At 39.2% G+C, this 22727-nt stretch overlaps 1 protein-coding gene across 3 annotated transcripts in view; it reads right to left on the bottom strand.

Annotated features, from left to right (window-relative positions):
* Positions 1 to 2501: 2501 nt before the first annotated feature.
* Positions 2502 to 22727, bottom strand: part of PXYLP1 (2-phosphoxylose phosphatase 1) — a 62967-nt gene continuing 42741 nt past the window's right edge. For 2 of the 3 annotated variants that reach the window (XM_035133174.3, XM_088670823.1), the window contains exons 3-6: positions 20764 to 20925; positions 19007 to 19133; positions 6180 to 6319; positions 2502 to 4990 (exon numbers count right to left, since the gene is read on the bottom strand). In XM_035133174.3, the coding sequence (XP_034989065.3) occupies positions 4059 to 4990; positions 6180 to 6319; positions 19007 to 19133; positions 20764 to 20925 (1361 nt within the window). In that variant the 3' untranslated portion in view covers positions 2502 to 4058. Of the gene's footprint in view, positions 4991 to 6179; positions 6320 to 19006; positions 19134 to 20763; positions 20926 to 21584; positions 21938 to 22727 lie in introns of all 3 variants that reach the window. The other variant, XM_088670822.1, reaches the window with a different exon arrangement.

Below are 22727 nucleotides of genomic sequence, written 5' to 3'. Positions count from 1 at the left end.
ATTAGTTTATCCGCTTTTCATGTTTACAAATTATCCATAAGGAGACTTTGACTTTAATAGGTTTGTTTATTTGCAAATATTTAGTGTGACAGATGTTAGCCCAAGGCGCCAATGCACCCAGCGCATTGTTCTTCTTGCTTCGAGTTGACATCATTTCTAATTGCCACTTTTTGTCAACTAAATCATATGGCAGCGCTAGTTTTGCATGCCATGAGACTTGATCCCCAAGGAGCATTGTTGACAACCATGCAAACTGTCTTGGAAATCTGTTCTCCACGTGCGGATACTAGGGGCTGTTAGGTTCTTCTTTTTGTACTCATACTGATTCCTGTTGTATGGGTCAGGTTAAAAACTGTGATCGCCATCCTGGGAACCAGGACACTGCTATATAGCTGCAAAGAGTGGCTTCACTTGAGCCAAGCCATTTGCCCAGTTGCCATTTACTTGCACTTCTGCCGAGGCATAGTTCAGGACGAACTACTTGAACACTTGCACCGTTGCATGAGTTGTGTGCAGACTGCTGTGATCTAAAAGGTTGCACTTCTCAATTGCACAAGAAGGCAAGTTGCTCCAAAAGAATGTTTGGTGGACAGTTACTTTTGTCTCAGGTGAATTGGCTCTTAAGGAATTAGGGGAAAACATCTCTCTCTCTATAATAAAAATGTAAGAATGTCATGGCGCAGCCCCCATTGGAAGATTTGTAGTGCCTCATCACAAGCCTGGAAGTCACGGGCTATGGCATGGGATTGAAAGAGGAGACTGGTGGTTTGAAACAACGGCAGAAGTTTAAGTGAAGCAGGGATGGAGGAAACTGAGAGGAAAGTAGCAGTTTTAAACAATGGCAGAGGTTTGAATAAATTGCTATCAGATATTTCAGGGATTGTGTCCTTTATTTCTCTCACATGCGGCAGCTGAGGAGTGGAACAATGGAAAAATTCTGCCATTATATACTGGGCCAGACTTTCCACAATTATTCTGACATCTCTTACATTTTGCTCACATAAATACAATGCAATATAATGTGTGTTTAAGCATTCATAATAATGATTCTGTAAATGTATAAGGTTTGGGGATGCAAATATTGCCCTAAACTGATCTCTCTAGTCAGAATGCTGACAATCCGCTTGTTTAGAAAAAAATCTGTAGAAAGAACTTTTCTTGTTTTTTCTCTTAGGAGCAAAGCTTTTAATTACAATTACTTTCCAATGTACTATTACATTTGGCCACAAGAGGGAAGCCTAAGCCTTTCCTACACAGTTTCGAAAAAACATGAAAAATCAAATCAACGTTGCCACAGGGTGGCGTTGAGGTTTAAAATCTTGCAAGAGGATTGACACGTCTTCAAAAAAAGTGGCTCTAAGAAGAAGAGCGTAGAAGAAATAACATCTTTTTGCCAGCTTTTGTTGCAATCCTCAGAATGGAAATTCTGATAAGATAAAACATTAGGAAACACTCTGACGCCTTGAAGTCTTGGAGGACTCTCTTTCATTGAAGCTTGTATAAGGCAAGAGACTGGTTTACAGGGGTGAAGCAGTAAAGAATTTCCTGCATCAGGACAGCTAGTTGGACAAGATAATGCTTTAACTTTTTCCAACTCTAGGATTCTATGTCTGCAGATACATAGGAAGCAGTTTATACCAAGTCAGTGCTGCTCCGTTTCCTGTGTTTCCAATCGCTACCTCTAAAGACTAGATTTTACTTGGGACTTTTTACATGCAAAGCATGCAAGAACAAGGACGATATTCTATGTATATGTCTAATGTCTTTCTGAATATGATTTTTTTTCCTGCATACTGCTGTTTATAACATCCAACACTATCTGCTTGAGTGGTAGTAATGTAGCATTGTACCTATGCAAAGATCATTTATAAAAAAAACCTTTCCTTCGGTCCTAACCATAAGGCTTTTAAGGTTGCATTTACTCTTGTTCATTATTATGTTGCCACATTTTGTAAATGAGGATATTTTTTTAGAACACTGCAGGTTTCATCTTCATTTTTTATACTCTCTTTTGGTCTTGACTGGTCAGGGAATAATTCCTCTTTCGTTTGACTCAAGGTACAAAACTTAGAGGCAAGGCACAGAATTCTCCTTTCTGTGCCTGCTTTTCTCATTTGTCTATGACTGATTTTGCTCTTGAGGAATACTGTAGATAGTCTGACAGATTTATTCTGAGCAAAACCACCTGAACGTGTACTGAATAGAATAAAATGGCAGATTTTTTTCATAGGAACAACTATCACAAATACTGCAGTAACCTAGCTTCTTATTTGAGCTTGAAGCTTTTGTGCAATTACATACTTTCTTTGCAGTTACATATTTTCTATGAAGCTTTTAGTATCCTTGCAATGTATCAAGCACCACTAATTAAGAATCTATTAAATTTCAACAACCAATGTGGCAACAAACCTTTGACATAACCAATTAGGCAAAGATCAATTTTACAAACTCTGGTTTGAAGAGCACAAACAGAAATATCGGCTTTTAGGAACCACATCACATATTTTTTTTTCCAAAACTTTATTTATAGAACATTCAAATGCATTGTTTTCAAAAGGGGGTTGAAATGCCAATAAAGTCGGAACACAAATTACAGCTCCTTTTAATTGCTACCACCATTTCAATACAAATTACACTAAAGTCTGGTTTCAGGGTGTGTTAAAAACTCTTGACATTACAAAACTCAGCATTCCAATAGTAATAGAATGCTTTTCCAAGCTGTCTAAAAATCCGATGTAAAGAATCTAAAATTTGAGTTAATATGCATTATTAGTTTATCCAATAAAATTACTGATAATAGATTTCTGAATCTGTGTACTATTCCCAAAGTAAAGTGTTGAAAAACAGCTTTTGGCATCCCTTTACAAAGAAGGTTAGAAGAAAAAAAATCTAGTACGTACACTATAGTACAATCACCATACAGTAAAAAACAAGACTGGGCTTATAAAATGTCTTCCTAGTCTATAAAAGTACCAAATGGACTACAAAATTAAGCATTAAGTCAAGTTCTTGTTGGGCTACATGCAGCCATTACAACATACGGCTATAACACTTTGCTTCTTATCACAGCACAAATGATCTGAACAACATAAACAGTTCCTAAAGAATGTATCCGAAGCCCAATTCTAAGGTTTCACTTCCTGTGTATGAATCCTTTCTAGCATCTGACACAACTTGTACTTTGAAGTACACATAAAGTGCTAAAAGTGCAAAGAACGGAACTTTTCTTTCCATCTACCCCAGGGGCTGCTTTGTATATAATATGATAGCTCCTTACCTAAAGAAAACCCAAACACTTCTACATGCTGGGGGTTCGGCTTCCTGTGTTGGATTGCCTGTACAGGTAATTTCAAAAAAGTATTTCTGACAATGTTAATGCCTCCTAGGAAGTCATCTGTGCTGATGTAGATTCCCATGTATTCCAACCAATCACAACAAGAAGCCATGTCAAATGTGGCAGCCTCTACCATTAAGTAACAAGTCTTTACAGCATCTACATCGTGTACCGTATGAAGTAATCCCTGTATGGTAGCTAGAAGTGATGTGTTCAAGAGAGCACATCAGAAGCATTTGCAGAAGCATTTGAATCCACCCACCTTTTTTAATAAAAAAACCCAAACAAAACCAAAGCCTGCCTATAATACACTTTTGCCCTAAGGGAAAAATGATTCCTATTTTAGCTAGATCATATGAATGGATTCGTGGAATGAAGGATACTTTCAATTATGACAAGTATGGTTTGTGTTTACTGTGGCAACTTTTACAGTGGAACAACAAGGAACCAGAATGCACTCATTCAGTTCTTCAAGCAATATCCATTTTACAGCAGCTAAGAGACAAATCAAGTTGGATCACAAAAGAACATAGGCTCTGTGCTGCTAAGGCTGAATTATGAATTGATGACATTTTAAAACAATCTAGAATGCAGGGGACAATGAAACCACTTCTTCAAGTTATATTCATTTGCACTTAGGCACACTAGGATTTGACAGTGTCAAGCTTCCTTGGAGACCATTTTTTCTGACAATACAAAATGTAACATTTTATTCCTCCCTTGTTTAGAATGGCCTCCTGTGACATGCATCATAGTAATTGGTGCTATTAAAAGGTGAGAACATGTCTTGTTTAACAAAACGAACAAACTTCTCTAAGGGGCACATCAGTTTGGTGTAATGTTTGTTATAATCCCGGCAGAATGAAGTCTGGAATGTGACATCAACACCGTTATAAAGGATGCGGATAAAATGTTCTTTATGTTTCTTTCCATCTTTCCACAGCTCAAAGACTAGTCTAGCTGCAAATCTTGGGAACCTGGCCTCAGTGATGCCTAAGGCACTCAGAACAGGGGACAAGGTGACATCATGAGCCGAATAAAGGACAAATAGTTCTTCTCTCTTGCCTTCTGCAATGCGCTGCATACGACTGGCTGTCTGGTTAAGGAGAGGATGAGTGGCCAGTAGCGCATACAAGTAGTAATATTTCTTCTCCTGCCTCTCTTTTTCATCTTCAAGTTGATGTGTCTTGATTGTTTTAAAGTGCTCAAGGTTAATGCAGCCATTCTTGGTACATGGGAAGCTGACATTATGGCAAAAATGACACAGCATAGAATCTACAGGGTTAGAAGCCCTTAACTGCCTTGTGGGTATGCCGACAATCTTTGCCATATCTGCATACGTTTTCTCCAAGTCTATGTTTTTCACCCGTAGGCTGTACTGACGCCGTTGTTCCTCCTCTAGGTAATGGTTTCTTATCGGACAATCACAGCTTCCAGAACAAAAAATTGTGCTCCACTGGTGCCTAAAGTTAATCTTCTTCCAATCAAATTCCGGCAAGAAGGAATATAGTAGCGCCAGCCCACTCTGTAGGGTTCGACTCTTTCCAGTTGTCTCCAAATACAAATGTTTACTTGTCCAGTCACTTGGTATCAAGTTATGCTTCTTTATATAAATATTCCGAAGTAGTTGTCCATTTCGCAAGTGCTGTACAATACCTTCAAAAAAGAAAAAGAAGGTAAGCATTCTTCTACGAAATAATTTGAGAGTGATCTTGGGAAGACTGTACAGTGGTACCTCGAGCTACAAATGCCTCAGGTTACAAACGCTTCAGGTTACAAACTCCGCTAACCTGGAAGAATTACCTAGAGTTGAGAACTTTGCCCCAGGATGAGAATGGAAATCGTGTGCCGGCGGCGCAGCAGCAGCAAGAGGCTCCATTAGTGAAAGCACGCCTCTAGTTAAGAACAGTTTCAGGTTAAGAACGGACCTCCGGAATGAATTAAGTTCATAACTAGAGGTACCACTGTACTGTTAGATAAATTGTGTTGTATCCAGCGATTGCCCGGGTATAAGGCATGCAACCTACCTTTTTCTTTCTCTCCTTCCCCTCTGAAGCACCCAGTCAAAAATCCTCTCAAGAGGGTCAAAGGTTGACCCTTTTGGGAGCTGTGTCACATGGGCTGTGATGCAAGGGGGAAATCGTCTGAAATGGAGCAGAACGATCTTGCTTCAGTGGCAGCTACCATGGCACAAAATCTCTCTGTCCAATTTCAGGAGAATCTTCCCTTCCATGTGACATAGCTCCAAACGTTCACCAAACTCTGGCCGACCCCCCACCCCCAAGAAGGTTTTGGGGGTACATGTGGCTGCACAGGAAGGAGTATAAAAATACTGAGTGCCTGAGCTGCCTTCTGCTCATGCAGCCATTCATGCAATCCATGTGAAAGGGTAATGGGTGGGGTGGGCAGATCATACTAAGAATATAAAAACATATTAATTTTTCAAAAATGGTAGTTGCACAAGTCTTAAATGGTTGTACAGGCAAGAAGGAAAGATGAGAATTTTCTCAAACAACCCATAAACAATTGGGATATTGCTATTACAACCATGGTATCCTTTAGAACAGGCATCCCCAAACTGCGGCCCTTCAGATGTTTTGGCCTACAACTCCCATGATCCCTAGCTAACAGGACCAGTGGTCGGGGAAGATGGGAATTGTAGTCCAAAACATCTGGAGGGCCGAAGTTTGGGGGTGCCTGCTTTAGAAAGTACCAGCAACGTGCCCCGGAAAAATCATTTTTGAATCCTTAACAAGCGCCTAGGAAGTTCCAATTAAGAACCAAAGAACCTCTTGACATGCTGGTTTCTTTTGGACATGGAAATAAAACAGCTGTAGAAAATCACCTGTCTGTGTAAGCTCTCCCATTTCACACAGTGAATGGCTAGGGTAACGAGGCATGCTGCTCAGAGTGCCATCCATTTGGGTCTCTGATCCTTTAGACATATGGCTAATAAAAGCTTCAAGCTGAGGATGGGAAGGTTTCCTAAAGGAGAAAAACCAAACAAAAACTCTTAAACGCATGAAGAAAAGCGGTAAAGATTAAAGTGCTCTAATTATGTCACGTCACACCATTTCATTATGAAGGCATACCTACTGCTGAGGGGGACAGGGACAACAAAACTCTGCTCTTAAAAGAAAAGCAATATGCAGCCATGCAGATGCCTGGAAAAAACCCAGCATGTGATGGGAGGAAGAGGGAGGAAACGCGACAGCTAAAAATACACAAGAAAACCTCCAAAGAAGTTGTGCTGCTGTAACCCAGGATGCACTGTTTCAGAGCTACTATTTTGCTGTCAGGACAATGTTCGCTTTCTATATGATCTCCGTGAAATGACCTACTATCCTCATAAAAGAGAAAAACATCATATCGGGTGTGTGGAGTGGTAGGCAATGGATGGTTTCTGGGGATTTATTTTGTTAAAAGAGAGGTGGGAAATTACTGTGATGAACACGTCTGTACAGTACATGGTTTCATCCCATGAAAATGTCAAATAAGAAATAAGCAGAAAAAGTCTAGCTTGGAACAAGAAGAGCAGGAGATCCATGCTTCCTCTAAATCACTATTAATATTGCTGTATGCAAGTTAGGCTGCATTTTCACCTTCTTATATCGTATTATTATTTATTTCGTTACAAATCACTTCTCATGAGCCACCCCAAAACGATATACAAAATAATAAAACCAAAAGCAAATATAAGCAGTTACATATCTGAATACAGTTAAAGCAACTGCATATATAAAAACTACAAGAACATTAAAAAAACAATTACATATATACAATTTAAAACAGCAGCAGCACATACATAAAATCAATTCAAATACAATACAGGTACCCACAGGCTATTTGATGCTGTAAAGTCCTTTTCAAAGAGTATTATATTTTACATGGTGCTTTGTGTCTCTAGATAGATAAAAATAATAATATTCATAAATCTGGATGTATTTAAATCTAGTTAAATTCAATTCAATTTCCAAATATCAGTACATGCCTATTTAAAAACCTAGCACAGGAAATCAATTTAAAGAAACCAGCTACCAGAAATCTACCAAAAAAAAAAAGAATGAAACACAGCTGGGTGCTTCTTTTCATTTTCACTTCAAACAGCTGCCCACTAAACTGTAAACTACATTTTAATCCAGGAGTGACATGGTAATAGTGTGCTTTTGCACAAACCAGAGGACAGCAACTCAGTGGTGTGAAAATTAGACCAAAGCTATCAAGCAGTTTTCATTAACAGATCTGCTCTTATATGCTTCTTTCCCATCACTGACAGACAGGTTTGCTTTTACCACTGCACAGTCTAGACACCTTGATTAATATCATAAATGCACGTGGCATTTTGCAAAACTGAAAGAGCCAGCTACCCCTTGCTAAAAAGATCCCATGAAACCACAGTGCAAATCAGTTGTTTTTACTCTTTAACTGCTTCTTTCAAAAGTATTTTTCTCCCTTCTTTTTCTGAAGGAACTACTAAGCCTTCACAACTTTCCAAACCACCATAGGAATCTCTTGCGTCCAGACAACTCTGAAGAGCTCTTAAATTATGCAGCGGGGAGTTAAGTGTGGTCTTATGGCCAAACCATCTATTGGCATTTACTTTCTTGGTCAAAGCCATGTTGCCTCTCCTGCTGCTCATTCCCAGCACGAAACCTTTTCTTAGAGGAGGATACCAATTATAGAAAGAGTCAAGCTGAGAGATGTACAGTTTCTTGAACCCAAAATGAAATAATCTCCCCTATAGTTCAGACATACCTTTCATCAGTCTTTCCTACTAATAATTTTTGGAATTACAATAGTGACCTATTACTTTTGGTTAATGTCCTAATGTAAGACGATACAATACAAAGTTCCTGAAGCTCAATACATTGCACTGTCTACAAAGATTTTACTCCATTCACTGTATTGACATTTGTGCTATTGTAGGTTTCTTTTTTTAAAAAAAGTCTTGATTAGTTTTATAAAAAAACTTTATCGTATTTTAATATAAAATGTGAGTTTTTATGTGTGCACTAGGCAATACAGGTGGGTTTTTTTAAAAAAGAAAGAAAAAGAATGTTAACATAAGTTGCATTCTGTGTCTGAAGAAGTGCTCAAAAGAAACTGGTCAATTAAATGGCAACTCATTGCTACATTATACCAGACTTTTAAAACTAACTTAAACCACAAGGGGGTGCCATACTATCACTTCAATATAAGCACATTGTATGACGCCTTACCCTTACTTTTCACATAGTGAAAAGTACAGAATATACAAATGAGAAAACTTCTAAATATGGTTGGATTTGTAGATATAATACTGTTTTAGGAAGGGAAAAGTGAAATAGAAGACCTTGAGACCTTTTGTGCCTGAGAACCAATGTGACATGGGCAAATTCTACAAAGAGTTCACTCCCAGCCTTCATATGCAGCCATATCAATACCTATTTGGTATACCAGAAGTCTGAATGTGCATTTACAATGGAAAACTATGCATGTTTACCTGGAAATAAGTACTACCATGTTAAATGGAACTTAATTCCCAAATGGACGTGCATAGAATTGCAATGTTGGGGGACTTACAGACAGCTTCATCATCACAGTTCAATCAACAAAAAGGTGGGTATAGCCTCTGTTTTTGTACAGCAGCAATATAGCTTTGTTTTGACTGAGCTAATGATTTAATAATGTAGTAACTGTCAAGAAACACATGTGATGACACACACAAAGAAAACTAAGTATACCTGCAGATGTTCCCCAGAATCACTTCAGCTATTGCGTTGGAAAGAAGATAGGGATTGCGTAAAATGAAGGGTGTTTTCTACATGTGCCCACAACTGACAAATGCATATATAGTAATGAATAACCTAATTCTGTCAGGCTTCATGTTAACTAACCGCAAAACAAACATATTTACCAACAGAAGTTCTGTAACAATCAACCAGGTCTCAGCTACAAGGGAAACGCTATGGTGCAGTCTTAAGGAAATGGTTCAAAAACTCCAGCCAAAGCTATTGAAAACAAGGGAATTCCATGTGTTTTCTCTGTCCTAATTGTCTCTCCATCAAACTAAGAGGCAGAAAATTAAGGAAAATCAATGCATAATTGAATCATACGCTAAGCAAAGTAAACTAATTTATTACTTAGAAACAGCCTCTATAACAATAATATTTCCATAACTAACCAGTATTCTTACTTGCAAGATAGATGCAGTGGACCACTTCCCCCTCCATGGTTTCCAGACAAATGTGACATACCATTTCACACCTCCACCACCCGTCCACTATGCCTTCTTCCACCTCTGTCCCATCATTCACCACATAATGGTTGCACATACAACATATTTGGAAAGGGAAATTCAGCACCGAAAAATGTGACCATTATGCGGTGAAATACAGTAGATGTTTGTTTGTGAAGTAAAAAAACCCCACAAATACATGAAGGTTTTCTAAAAGCAGAGTTAGTACAAACACAAGTTTACCTAGGGCCTGACCTGTCCATTCAGAAGAATGAACAAAACCATCTGGAGAATAAACCAAGAATAAGGTTAATATTTCAACTGGGTAGTTACATCTATATGTCCTTGTGAACCTCATTTCATAGATTTCTTTGAACACGTGTAGAAAAATAGCAGGCAGATATTGTGTGAAGGCTTTCAACTGGACAAAATATCATCCATTATGATGAATAGGGAATGTATTTTTGAGCATGAGACTCGTAGTTTGATGCATTTTCCTTTTACCGTTAGCCACCTTGAGCGATAGTCCATCGGAAAGGCGGAATATAAACATCCTTAATAAATAATAATAATAAACAGTGCTGCCAGTGAATTGAAGGAAGACCTAACACTTCATCCATCAATAATATTAGAATATAGGCATCAACTGACTTAAGTCACTTTGGTTTCTCACGCTTTAGAAAAATCTTTGCCTTTCAGTTTCCATTTTATCTTTCATTTTAAATGAGAATAATAATCCTAGGCATGATGTGATTGTTTGGACTCCACAGTACTTTCCTTTGTTTCCCCTGGATTGTAGAGACACTCTAATATTACTCACAAACATTTACAAGGAGGGAGAAAAACAAGTTACTGTTGATGATTCATTCCCCATGTTTGCATTCATGGGATTGTTGTCTATCACATGATGGTGTATGTTTTCATTCCACAGAGTGGGAAGTTACGAAGACAGGGTGTTTGTGTTACTGTGTTTCCTGAAGTGGGTCTATTGTCCTTTGTTCACTCTTTTTGCTGCCTGATGCTAGAGAGGGGGGGAACCATGTTGCAGTGCTCTGTGTGTGTTTATATGTAAATAAATGTAGATTAGCCAAATGCTGTGCTACTGAGTTCTGTTATGGAATTGCGCAAACTCTGCGGATCCCTAATGTGCTGATGTCAGTTAGCATCAGTCGCTGTGATGTTTGGGCTGGAGGAAGCTTGTGAAGCTCCTGAACGATCTACCAGAAGGGAGAGAACATGCCACCCGGGCATGTGTCTCTACCAGGGTCCTACTCGAGAGTAGGGCATCATGACAGTTATATCTCTTCTAGGAGAAAGTGTCAAATGCCAGAGAACTGGGAAATAAGAATATAGCACATGGTTAATAGTGTTTGAATGAATGACAATAGTATTCAAGCTAACGCGAGGCTATGAAAGCAGAATCAAGGCTGCAATTTTGAATGGAGAAGTAATTTTGAACAGTGGTGATGCTGTCCTGAAATGTTCAACTTTGTGGACATTCACTAGATGTCCACAAGCTCTGGTGTTATGAGGAAGAAGAAGAAGACGAAGAAAAATCCATTTTCTCCACATGCAATTTTATACAACTCTATCATGTCTCCATTTACCCCTTTTCTCTAAATTCGAAAGCCCCAAACGTGTAGCCTTTCCTCACAGGGGAGTTGCTTCATCCTCTTGATCATTTTGGATGCCCTTTTCTAAACCTTTCTAGCTCTACAATATCCTTTTTGAGGTGAGGCAACCAAAACTGCACACAGTATTCCAATTGTGGTTACAATGAAGATTTGTATAATGGCATTATGATATTGATGGGTTTATTTTCAATTCCTTTGTGAATTACCTCTAACCAGGATGATAATTTTATTACTTATGCCCCGCCCATCTGGCCGGGCCTGCCCAGCCACTCTGGGCAGCTTCCAACAGAATATTAAAAACACAATAAAACATAAAACATTAAAAACTTCCCTAAAAGAATTGACCTTTTTCCACAGCTGCTGCTGCTGGGTGGACATAATTATGAAGCTACGGTATGCACAACAATCCCATGGTCTCATTCCTGATCAGTCAACGGCCGTTCAGACTCCATGTGCATTTATATGAAATTAAGACTTGTTTGCCCTAATGTGCATCAATTTACACTTTAATGCAAGTTGCATTTGCTAATTTACTGCCCATTCACTCAGTCTGTAGAGATCCTTCTGAAGCTCTTCACGATCTCTTTTCATTTTGAGCACCTCACTGGTCACCCCCCAACACTAAATTGATTACAAACAACTTAAAAAGTACAGACCCCTTCACAGACTTTACTTTTTACATCCTTCCACTGTAAGAACTGCCCATTTCCCCCTGCTCTCTGCTTCTTAACCAATTACTGATCCACAAGAGGACTTCTCATTTTACTCCATTACTGCTAAGTTTACTCAGGAGTCTTGGCACACAATAGTTGTGCATGTAGTCACTTCACAACTTGTCTCAAATTGGGCTTCTGTATCTATATTTGTAAGCCATGCCACAAATTAATGTAGCAGATACTCTGCAGATGGTGGCATTTACGAGAAACTGTGGGAATGTGTATTTTGAAATCTCAACGTTTTTAGCAATAGAAAACTTCCTCGTCACATGCCAGTCTAATAGTGCACCATCAAACACTGCAAGCTAGCCTCTAGGAGCCATACAGGAAGGTTCCTACATACAAGTCTCCCACTGTGATAATTTGCAAGAGAAGGGATGGAAGGAAGAGGTGGCAAAGAGATTTTGAAAAAGTATTTCAGATGCTGCTAGGCCAATTACCTTTCCCTATGCTTTTTTTTAATATAAAAAAAATCAGATTAGCAATCTTGCTGTTGAATTGGCCAATTTACAAATACTACAGGAGAGGGAGTATCCAGGCAACAATGTGAAGGTTGCTGGGGCTGAGCAGAACAGAAAGAAATTAGTCTGTGTAGTTTGAAAGCTTAAGCCTCCAGAGAGATTCTTAAAAATTAATTTCCATAAAAACATGGAAATAATAAAAATGCAAGAGATTAATTACACAACTTGGCCCTTTGGGGTGTAACAATGTTTAACTTGATGCTTTCATATGTCCAAAAAAAAAATTTAAAATTTTTATCAACAAATTGGTAGCATGTTGAAGTGAATTATCGACATAGCTGCCAAGTTATCCCTTTTTTACAGGGATTTTCCCTTATGCTGAATAGGCTTCCTCACGAGAAAAGGGAAAACTTGGCAGCTATGATTATCGAAAAGCCTGTAACTCTGGATTGGCTAGAATCCAATTTATGCCTTTGTACACACAGAATAGATTTGATACAGCACAAATGCCATAAAAATACTGTAAGAGGAAGGGAGGCAATGTTTGCTGATTCCCCTTCCGCTGACACCTTGCAACCTACTCTGAGGATCTCCTAAGTCTCTGGGACTAATTTATCTGGGCTGATGGGGCTATAGGGGGAAGACAGCTGACAAAAATAGCATCAGCTCCCCTTTTGTTTGCAGACCCCACCCATAGCTCAAAGGTTATTCAATGAGTGCAAAGGTACGAACTGAAATCCATCCCATATTTTTACTACCGGTAGTTGAACTAATTTTCTTTTTTCGTTTAGAGCACTTCCAATGTATTGAAGAAAACCCTCCAACAGAATGTTCTGCCAATCAGAGGATATTCTGAAATGCATATTCAGTACAAAACTTAGACATCGACAAGCAGACCTCCCTTTTTAACCTCCCTTGACACAACAGCTGCCGATCAAGAGATTAAAGGGGGAAGAAACACATGGCGTTAGCTTTTGCCGATCTCTAACGGCTCAAGAACTTTGATTACAGAAGTTGCTGGGAGGACATCAGACAAAAAAGATCCTGCTGGAATAATATGTACACTATATACATGAGCACCTCGGAATGACATCCACAGAATGAAAACTTACCTGACTAGGTTTCAAAAAAATAATGTTAGTTTTGCCATTGTTGTTGTTATAGCCACTGAAGTATCAGATAACAGAGCTTGTATTTGCCTCTTTTAACTGGTATATACATTTCTTTTCTTTTTGCCATTTCATTACTATTGACTATAAAACTAGACAGGGATGTGGGTGGCGCTGTGGTCTAAACCACTGAGCCTCTTCGGCTTGCCGATCGAAAGCTCAGTGGTTCAAATCCCCGTGACGGGGTGAGCGCCCATTGCTCAGTCCCAACTCCTGCCAGTCTAGCAGTTCGAAAGCACGTCAAAGTGCAAGTAGATAAATAGGTACCGCTCTGGCAGGAAGGTAGGTGGCGTTCCGTGGCTGCTCTGTTTTCGCCAGAAGCGGCTTAGTCATGCTGGCCACCTGACCTGGAAAAACTGTCTGTGGACAAACGCCGGCTCCCTTGGTCTGTAAAGCGAGATGAGCGCCGCAACCCCAGAGTCATCTGTGACTGGACTTAACTGTCAGGGGTCCTTTACCTTTACCCTTTTTTTTATAAAACTAGATGGTGGCATTCTGAACAGATTTTAATAAAGCAGCATATCTTTCACATCTGAAATTAATACAAAGCCGAAGTGTGATATATCTAAATCCTAACACACACACACACACACACACACACACACACACACACACACACACAAATAGAAAGTTAATTATTCTGGTGAACAGCTACAAAAACAAGTTTTCTCTGTGGAAATCTACCTTGATTTGAAAATGTTAATTGAAATTTGACAGGAAAAATCCCCAGGGACTTGGTCTATTTTCTTACATTCATTCTTCACTGTTTATATGCCACACTTCTTAATTCACAAAGCCCAAGCAGGACCCCTTAAGCTATCCTGCATATCCATTAGAAGTCCATAGGGCTGCAGCATAATCTGCGTAATTAATGAACTCCATCTGTGGAATACTAAATGAAATGGAGAATGGGGCGGAATACAAATGGGATGCTTAACGCAAGACAAAGTCCAAAGAGCTTAAACAAATACAAATTCTAATGAAAAAATAACTGATCTTACACAGCTGTCAGTATCAATGTATGTGTGGCAGTTCTACCATGCTTTAATTCTCACTACAAACAACTGTACTTTCACAAAAGCCACTATGCCATTATTAAGAACTTTCTTTGCTACACTACAAGCCTAACTAGAAAGTTCCTAAAATAGTCCTGCAATTATTTAGGGATAGCTCTTGCTCAATTTGCCTCTACAGCTGCTGATCCCTTCATCTCCTCTCCACGCACAATGAAGTTCATCTCCCTCTCTTCTAGCTTTAGATAAGCCCTTTAACAGGGCTCTTTTTAGCCGTAACTCACCAGAACTGAGTTCCGCCACCTCTTTGGTGCGTTTTGGCAGCCTTTTGTAGCATACCGGCAGCTGTATGCATGTGTCGGAGGTTGTGGGGCAGCACATTTCTCCCCACCCTAAAAAAAGCTTTTGCTCCCCCTAAAAAAAGCTCCTCCACTTAGGGTTCTGGGTCAAAATGGAAGTTCCTTTACCTCTTTTTCTAGAAAAAAGCAAGAGAACCACGTGTGCAGCCAGCATATTGCAGAAATATGGAGCTAATATGAATGGCTCTCCAAAAAGCATGTTCTGTTCACGGCAGGTACAATCTGCAACCTGAATGCTTGCCCAGTAACAACTTCCAGAGAAATAGTTGTGTTAAGACTGTTGCAGCAAAAAACAATAAAAACATTTGGTGCATCTTAAAGACTAACCAATTATTATTGGTTTGATGAACCAGAGTCCAATTCATCTGATGCATGTTATCCTAAGGTTGCAAGGTATATCACTGTTTTACGCATTTATAGAAAATAAAAAGACTATGCCTCAGTGGAAAGACAATTCAAAAGAACCTTACTTCAGCGAGGGGGCAGGCATAGAGGGCCTCTATGGGGGTTCTATCCAATCATGTTTCAGAAGCCACATTAAACAATTATAAAAATTCCATATGGATGAGCATTTGAGAGTCCACCAAGTTTCTCTGCTCAGTGGAAAGAAGTCAACACAGTGCTTTGCATCCATGTTCAAGGAATGCCAGGAATGAATTAGTTTAACATACCAAAAGTCACGGGACACGGGAGGCGCTGTGGTCTAAACCACTGAGCCTCTTGGGTTTGCCGATCAAAGGGTTGGCGGTTCGAATCCCCGCAATGGGGTGAGCTGCCCTTGCTCAGTCCCAGCTCCTGCCAACCTAGCAGTTCGAAAGCACGTCAAGGTGCAAGTAGATAAATAGGTACTGCTCTGGCAGGAAGGCAAACAGCCTTTCTGTGCTCTGCACGGAAGCGGCTTAGTCATGCTGGCCACATGACCTGGGAAAACGGCTCCCTCGGCCAGTAAAGCGAGATGAGTGCCGCAACCCCAGAGTCGTTCGTGACTTTAACTGTCAGGGGTCCTTCACCTTTACCTTACCAAAAGTCACACATATCACACTATTCTCTTCTCAGAAAATGTTATGGTTTGTTCTCAATTGATTGAGGAGAACAACTACCCATAAATCAGGAGACCTGAATAAATTTTGATGAAGTAACTCACTGGATATAATAAAAAAAACCTGACCTTCCAAATTCAATGTATGGTGGGCCTCTCTACAGTGTGATCTGCTTATTTTAATTACAACTAAGTTTTATACAGTTTCTAAGGTTTTTTCTACCCCTGTCACATGCACTTGACAACTCTGCAAAATATTTTCTTTAATGCTATACAGCAAGACATTTTGGAGCCGAGACTGGTAAACCCTGTAGGCTTTCCAAATGGCTTTGAATTATCTCTCTTCAATTAACGTTTCATTCCCTAGAGTAAGTTCATTAAAATCTCCTATCATTGCAATTAGCACATTACTAACTGCTTATCCTATTATAGAATTTAATTGCACTTTGGTAACACCAAGTAGGTTCAACCCTAAAAGCATTTAATATACATTCCTTGTTTCAGGATTCTACAGTTTTGTCTGTGGAAATGTGTTTACCGCAATAACGCTGTTGGTTGTTTCTCCCCTCCTCCAAATTCAATTATATGCAATTCTACAGATATTGAACACTTACATTAAAAGATCATGTCACATTCCTGATCTTTGCATAATGGTATACATCAGGGGGGGCCAACTCCGAAGAGACTGCGATCTACTCACAGAGTTAAAAACTGGCAGTGATCTACCCCCTTTTGGGGGGTTCAGGTCAAAGTTGTTAAGCTTTTTTAGGGAGGAGGAAAGCCCCGTTTTTTAGGGGTTCAGGTCAAAGTTGTTGAGATTTTTTAGGAAGGAGGAAGGCCCATTTTTAGGGGTTCAGGTCAGAGCTGTTGAGCTTTTCTGAGGTGGGAGGAAAGCCCTCTTTTTGGGAGGTGAAGGGCTAAAATGTTGAGCATTTTTTAGGGGAGCCAAAGTTCTTGAGCTTCTTTGGGGGGGGGAGCCAGTGATCTACCACAGGCGTCCAGTGATCTACCAGTAGATCACGATCTACCTGTTGGACGTGCCTGGTATACATTTAACACAAACCAGGATTGGTCTTAACTATCATATTTATAATTATGATACAACTTCATTCGACATATTACTTGTCCTCCTTTACCAATTCTAGTTAATCTTTAAGCACGTGTTCTGAATCATTTAGCTCTGTTCCTTTTTGTAGCATCAAAAATGAACTTCTGTTTTCTAGCTGGCTATCTTGACAAAACCATCGGATAAGAAAACTAGGCTCCATAATAAGCAATTTATAACATGAATGTGTCATTTCTTTTAACACCTCTGAATGCAATTATTAACACTGAATCCATAGTCAACATACTTGCATTTCAGAAGGATCTCACTATTGTTGAAGGAGCACACAACGTGTTAAAAAATGGGGGGGGGACACTATGCTCAAACTGAGCTGGCACTACAGCTAATGTTACAGAAAGATAACTGACAAACAGAAAATATATCAAACTGTTTTAAGAATGTGAGAGGATGTATTAAGAGACAGGGAGAATCTGTGGTTCTCCTTGCCTCAAAACACCCTGACATAGGAGGAAAAAAACTTATAATGAGTTTGATTGCATTACAGCCCATTATCTAGCCTAAGATGTGGCAATGATAGAGGTGGAAAAAGCATTTTTTTTCCTCCTCAATCATTGTCCAGAGGAGCATATCTGAGTGCTGTAGGGCCAATTACCATCTGACCAAGGTAGACATTCGCAGGACACACTGAGGGTGAAATTGTTTGGCCTTTGTGGTTAACGTACAGCATCACTGGGTCCCATCTTTCTAGATGTCTTTCAGATATTGGAACCTGAGAATACAGATGTGGTTGGCACTTGGTCAATTCCAGCTGACCACTGACTAGCAGGGAAAATATGTCCAGCTCAGAAGGACTATGGATGAAGGACTCTGCCCGAGCAGCTTAATGGACTAGACAAGGGTTAATAAACTGAGATTCAACCCAGACAAAACTATTTGTGGAAAAGGACAAATGCCGGCTCCCTCGACCAGTAAAACAAGATGAGAGCCACAACCCCAGAGTCGTTCGCGACTGGATTTAATTGTCAGGGATCCCTTTACCTTCACCTAGGTTAGCTAAGAGACCACCTTATTCTGAATACGCCTAGTTTATTCTGTAAGATCATCGTCAGAGGCAAAGTTCCACATGTCCCTAGCAAACAAAGTGAGAAGAGGGAGAGGGCCTTCCCAGTAGTGGAATAGCTTCCAAAGATGCTCACTAGATGTCTTCCTTTTGAAAATCTTTTATTTACTCAGACTTTTTAAACAGCTTGTATTATAAAACAGAAGTAGAACAAAGCAAGTTGTGTGGGCTCTTAGTAATTAAGGTGCACTTATTTTATACAGTCATAACCCAGTTTACGTCCGCTGCGGTTTGAGTACTCTCGGTTTGAGTACTCCGCGCCCCCAGAAGTGTTTACTTCCAGGTTCTGTGGCACGCGCATGCGCAGAAGTGCTCTATTGGTGCTTCGTGCACACGCGGAAGCACCGCTCCATTTAAGTACATTTCGGGGAGCAAACGGCTTCCAGGAACCAAATGTGTACTTAAACCAAGATACCACTGTAATCTGAGCTGCTAACTGATTTTATTTTTCCTTTGCTCTAAAGGAGACCTTTTAAGGCTGCATTTCATTGTCTTTATTGCCTTTAAATTATTGTATTTTAATGTAGTTTAGTATTCTTTGTTGTCTGAGTCGACCAGAGAGTTTAAATTGATGGGCACACAAACAAATTCAGTAAATAAAATAAGGCTCCATTATTTATCTGTACTTTCATCATGCCTTGAACCTTTAGAAATCTTTATGCAAGAGATGGAAACCGAGGAGAGCAGAATGAAATCTAGTATTTTGTGTGAACATATAGACTTGTGGCTACGGATGCAAATGACTCTTTTAAAGTACGTACGTCTCTACTTGAGCATGTGGAAATACAATGCAGAATGCCCATGGACTTTTTATGGATACTTGCATCCCACTGAACTAATAAAGCTTAGAGAGAAATGGTAAAATCCAAAACTTTTACCTGTTGGGCACTAATGTACAATCAATGTCTGGCCTTTTCGTTTTGGGAATGGCATAAAGAGGATATCGGTCCCCGTGGCGAATCAGCACATGAACAGAATTCAGTTTAAAATAGTGAGGTGCATGACCTATAAAAGAAACATTAAAATTGATCCAAAACAACAACAATCAGTTTTAGAAGTCTAGAATTCATCAAGTTCATATATTCAGCTACATACGCGATAAAGGAAAAAACATATAAGCTGATCTTTACAAGTCAAAAAATAAACAGAACATAAAGACACACAAAAGCAAACATACAACAACAACAACAACAACAACAACAACAACAACAAAGATGCCTTATTCTAATATGCTATAAACTGTTAAAAGACAAGAACAGTGTGGGGGGGATACTAAAATGGGAAAAGATTTATCAGTTATAATTGTCCATCTAGAATTCCAAAAGATTATTTATACATTCCAAAAGATTATTTAAATGTTCCAATTCCTCCAGTTTATTTATCAATCCATCTTCTTTGTCTTAAATATACACACAAACGTAATTTTGTTCAGCTTTACAAGATGCCAGAATTTAATGTGTCATTTACGTAAATGAGGAGTTTCTTCTCTTCCTCGACCTTTTCTGCAAGTTACAGTGCAATCCTATACATGCATACTCAGAAGTAAATGCCATTGAATTTAATGGTGCTTCCTATCTGACTCAGCACAACTAAGAGGGCCTCCTCAGATTACTGATTGCTCTAGAGCAGGCATCCCCAAACTAAGAGGGCCTCCAGATGTTTTGGCCTACAACTCCCATGATCCCTAGCTAACAGGACCAGTGGTTGGGGAAGATGGGAAATGTAGTCCAAAACATCTGGAGGGCCGAAGTTTGGGGATGCCTGCTCTAGAGCCTATCTTAAAAGGTGGTATATATTTTAATGTCCGTTTGCAATGGAGTGTGTTGCATTCATGTTTCCAAGACCACCCAACCAGCCAAGTGTTGGAAACCTTTGTTAAAAAAAGAAACCCAGAAGCTTTCTTATTAGGTATTATAGGAGTGGACCTACCAAAATTACAAAAGAATTTGTTTATGTATGCAACAATGGCCGCACAGACTTTAGTAGCACAATATTCGAAAGAAGAAGGTGTCCCATCTAAAGAAGATTAGCAAGTTAAACTAATGGAATATGCTGAAATGGCAAAACTGAAGATGAAATTAAGAGGAAGAAGATAATAAATTTCAGGAAGAATGGAAGATGTTTCTTGCGTATATACAGAAGCAATGTACACAGGTTAATACATTAGCAGGGTTTTAAGATTACTTGTAATTTTATTATGAATGGATAATACATGATTTAAATATGTTACAAATTTAACAATGGACATGCATTATCTTTATAAATAATAGAACCAAGGAAGTGATTAGAGGGAAGTCAATTTGTTTTGTTTTGTTTTTGCATTGCTGTTTTGTTTTGTTATTGTTATTTTTGGAAAATCAATAAAATGTTCTTTTTTAAAAAAAAAAAAGGAAACACAATGGCGTATTAGAAGAACCCTTGGTCTGATCCAGTAGGACTGACTGCAACTGAACCAAGCATAATTAGGTGGTGAGGCTTTCAAAGCTTTGTTTTTTTACTTTATTTACTATAGTAGCTCGCTTCTGCCAGAAATTTTTTTAAGAGCACTCTTATCAAGAAAACATGCATTTGACATTAAAACACCAGTAATTACACAGAAATAGAACAGCAGACACCAATGCTATAACAGGTTTACCTTCCATACTGCGTTCAGGTATGTTGGGAATGTTACAATAAAACTGGGCTTCGAAAATGGGATCTATGGCAGGTGTCTCTGTCAGAGGATCAGGCATTATTCTCTTTCGATTCTTGGAGCCAAGATCATCTTCTTTAACAGGGTTAACAGGGATCAAGTGTACTAAAAATACAAATAAGCAACATTCACGTCATTTTGCTATTGTTGAATTACGTTAGTGCTCTATCATTTGACTCAAAATATAAATGCAAATGTTTTCCAGGATATCCCTATTACATTAGGCATACCATAAGTGTGACACACAACAAGGGGTGGGGGATTGGAAACAGGAAGAAATGTGGAACCATCGCTACTGATGCCCTGCCACTGAAATGTTTTCCACCCCACTAGATTAACCTAGCTGATTTCTGGTGCAAGTACAATCTACCATATATTTCAAAGTATACCTGGAATCTCTGCCCATCTGCTATCCTCCCCAACCCTACTCCACAGTCCTACAATAGCACCTTTAAAAGGTGCTACAAATTCATAATATGTTCTATAGTTACACAAAAATACAAATACTATTAATAATAAATGGTCCTATTTATTATATGCATTACAGTGGTTACGATAAAAGCTACTTCTGAAGAAGGAAAGACCCATGCAATAAGCCAAATTAGTATTACAAACTTGCATGTCTTACTGTTAAGACATTAAGATATATTTACTTTTTGTTTGAAGCATAGTTATCAGAATAGGAAGCAATGTAACCATTACCCAAAAAAAGCATATAAGGAAGAAAGCAGCTGCAGCAAAATCATCAATTTTAAACCATTTACCTAAAATTAGAATTAAAGAAAGGAAATCTGTTTCCCATTTTCTTTTTCCCTTGCAACCACGAACGGTCCAAAAAGAGTATGCAAAGAAAGCAGCCATTTCAGTCTGGAATTTTTTTCCTTAGTGGTAGCCTTAAATACAGACTGTTCTTTCAGTTCCATGCAACCAAACTGTTTAAAACTTTTTCACTGACGTAGGAAGTAGGTCACACAGCAAATATTTTTTTTCAAGTTACGTGGCAATTTTTCATCAGCGTGGAAGAGAAAATATGCATAATAAGAACTATTCAAAGTTCATTATCCCTCTCCCCTAAAGAAGGGGCTTGTGGTTTCCAAATTTTGCAAAGTAGTTTTCACTAAAATACACAAATACAGAAAAAAGTGAAACACAAGGAAGAGACTACTGCAATTAGCACAGAAGCACATTAAAGGGTGGTGGCGCTGTGGTTAAACCACTGAGCCTAGGGCTTGCTGATCAGAAGGTCGGCGGTTCGAATCCCTGTGACGGGGTGAGCTCCCGTTGTTTGGTCCCAGCTCCTGCCAACCTAGCAGTTCGAAAGCACGTCAAAATGCAAGTAGATAAATAGGAACCGCTACAGCGGGAAGGTAAACGGCGTTTCCATGTGCTGCTCTGGTTTGCCAGAAGCGGCTTTGTCATGCTGGCCACATGACCTGGAAGCTATACGCCGGCTCCCTCGGCCAATAATGCGAGATGAGCGCGCAACCCCAGAGTCGGTCACGACTGGACCTAATGGTCAGGGGTCCCTTTACCTTTTATATGCTAAAATAGAGGGGGAAATAAATGGTTAATTAAGAAAACCCACTGGCAGATATTATGCCCCCCCCCAAAAAAAAGACCAGCCTGGAGGAGACAGATAAGGTGCATATGGATTAGACAGCTGAATGGGTACAATGCCAATGTTGCCAATTCAGACACAAAGCAAACCTGAGAATGCACTGCAGAAAATCTTACCATCTGCTATGCCAATTTAAGGACTACTATCATGCCAGAATCAATTATAAAGTTGTATATTTACGACTACTTAACATCTTTTATGTCAATTGCTTGAGAAAAATGAAGGACTCATAGAACTTCAAGTCTTACAACTAACGCTGCACTCCGCCTAGTACTAATGGGGAGTAAGC

The sequence above is a fragment of the Zootoca vivipara genome, chromosome 5 (genome assembly GCF_965207765.1).
Source record: "Zootoca vivipara chromosome 5, rZooViv2.hap1.1, whole genome shotgun sequence".
Classification (NCBI taxonomy): domain Eukaryota; kingdom Metazoa; phylum Chordata; class Lepidosauria; order Squamata; family Lacertidae; genus Zootoca; species Zootoca vivipara.
Note: the sequence above shows the minus strand (reverse complement) of the source record. Positions and strands in the feature narration are given on the sequence as shown.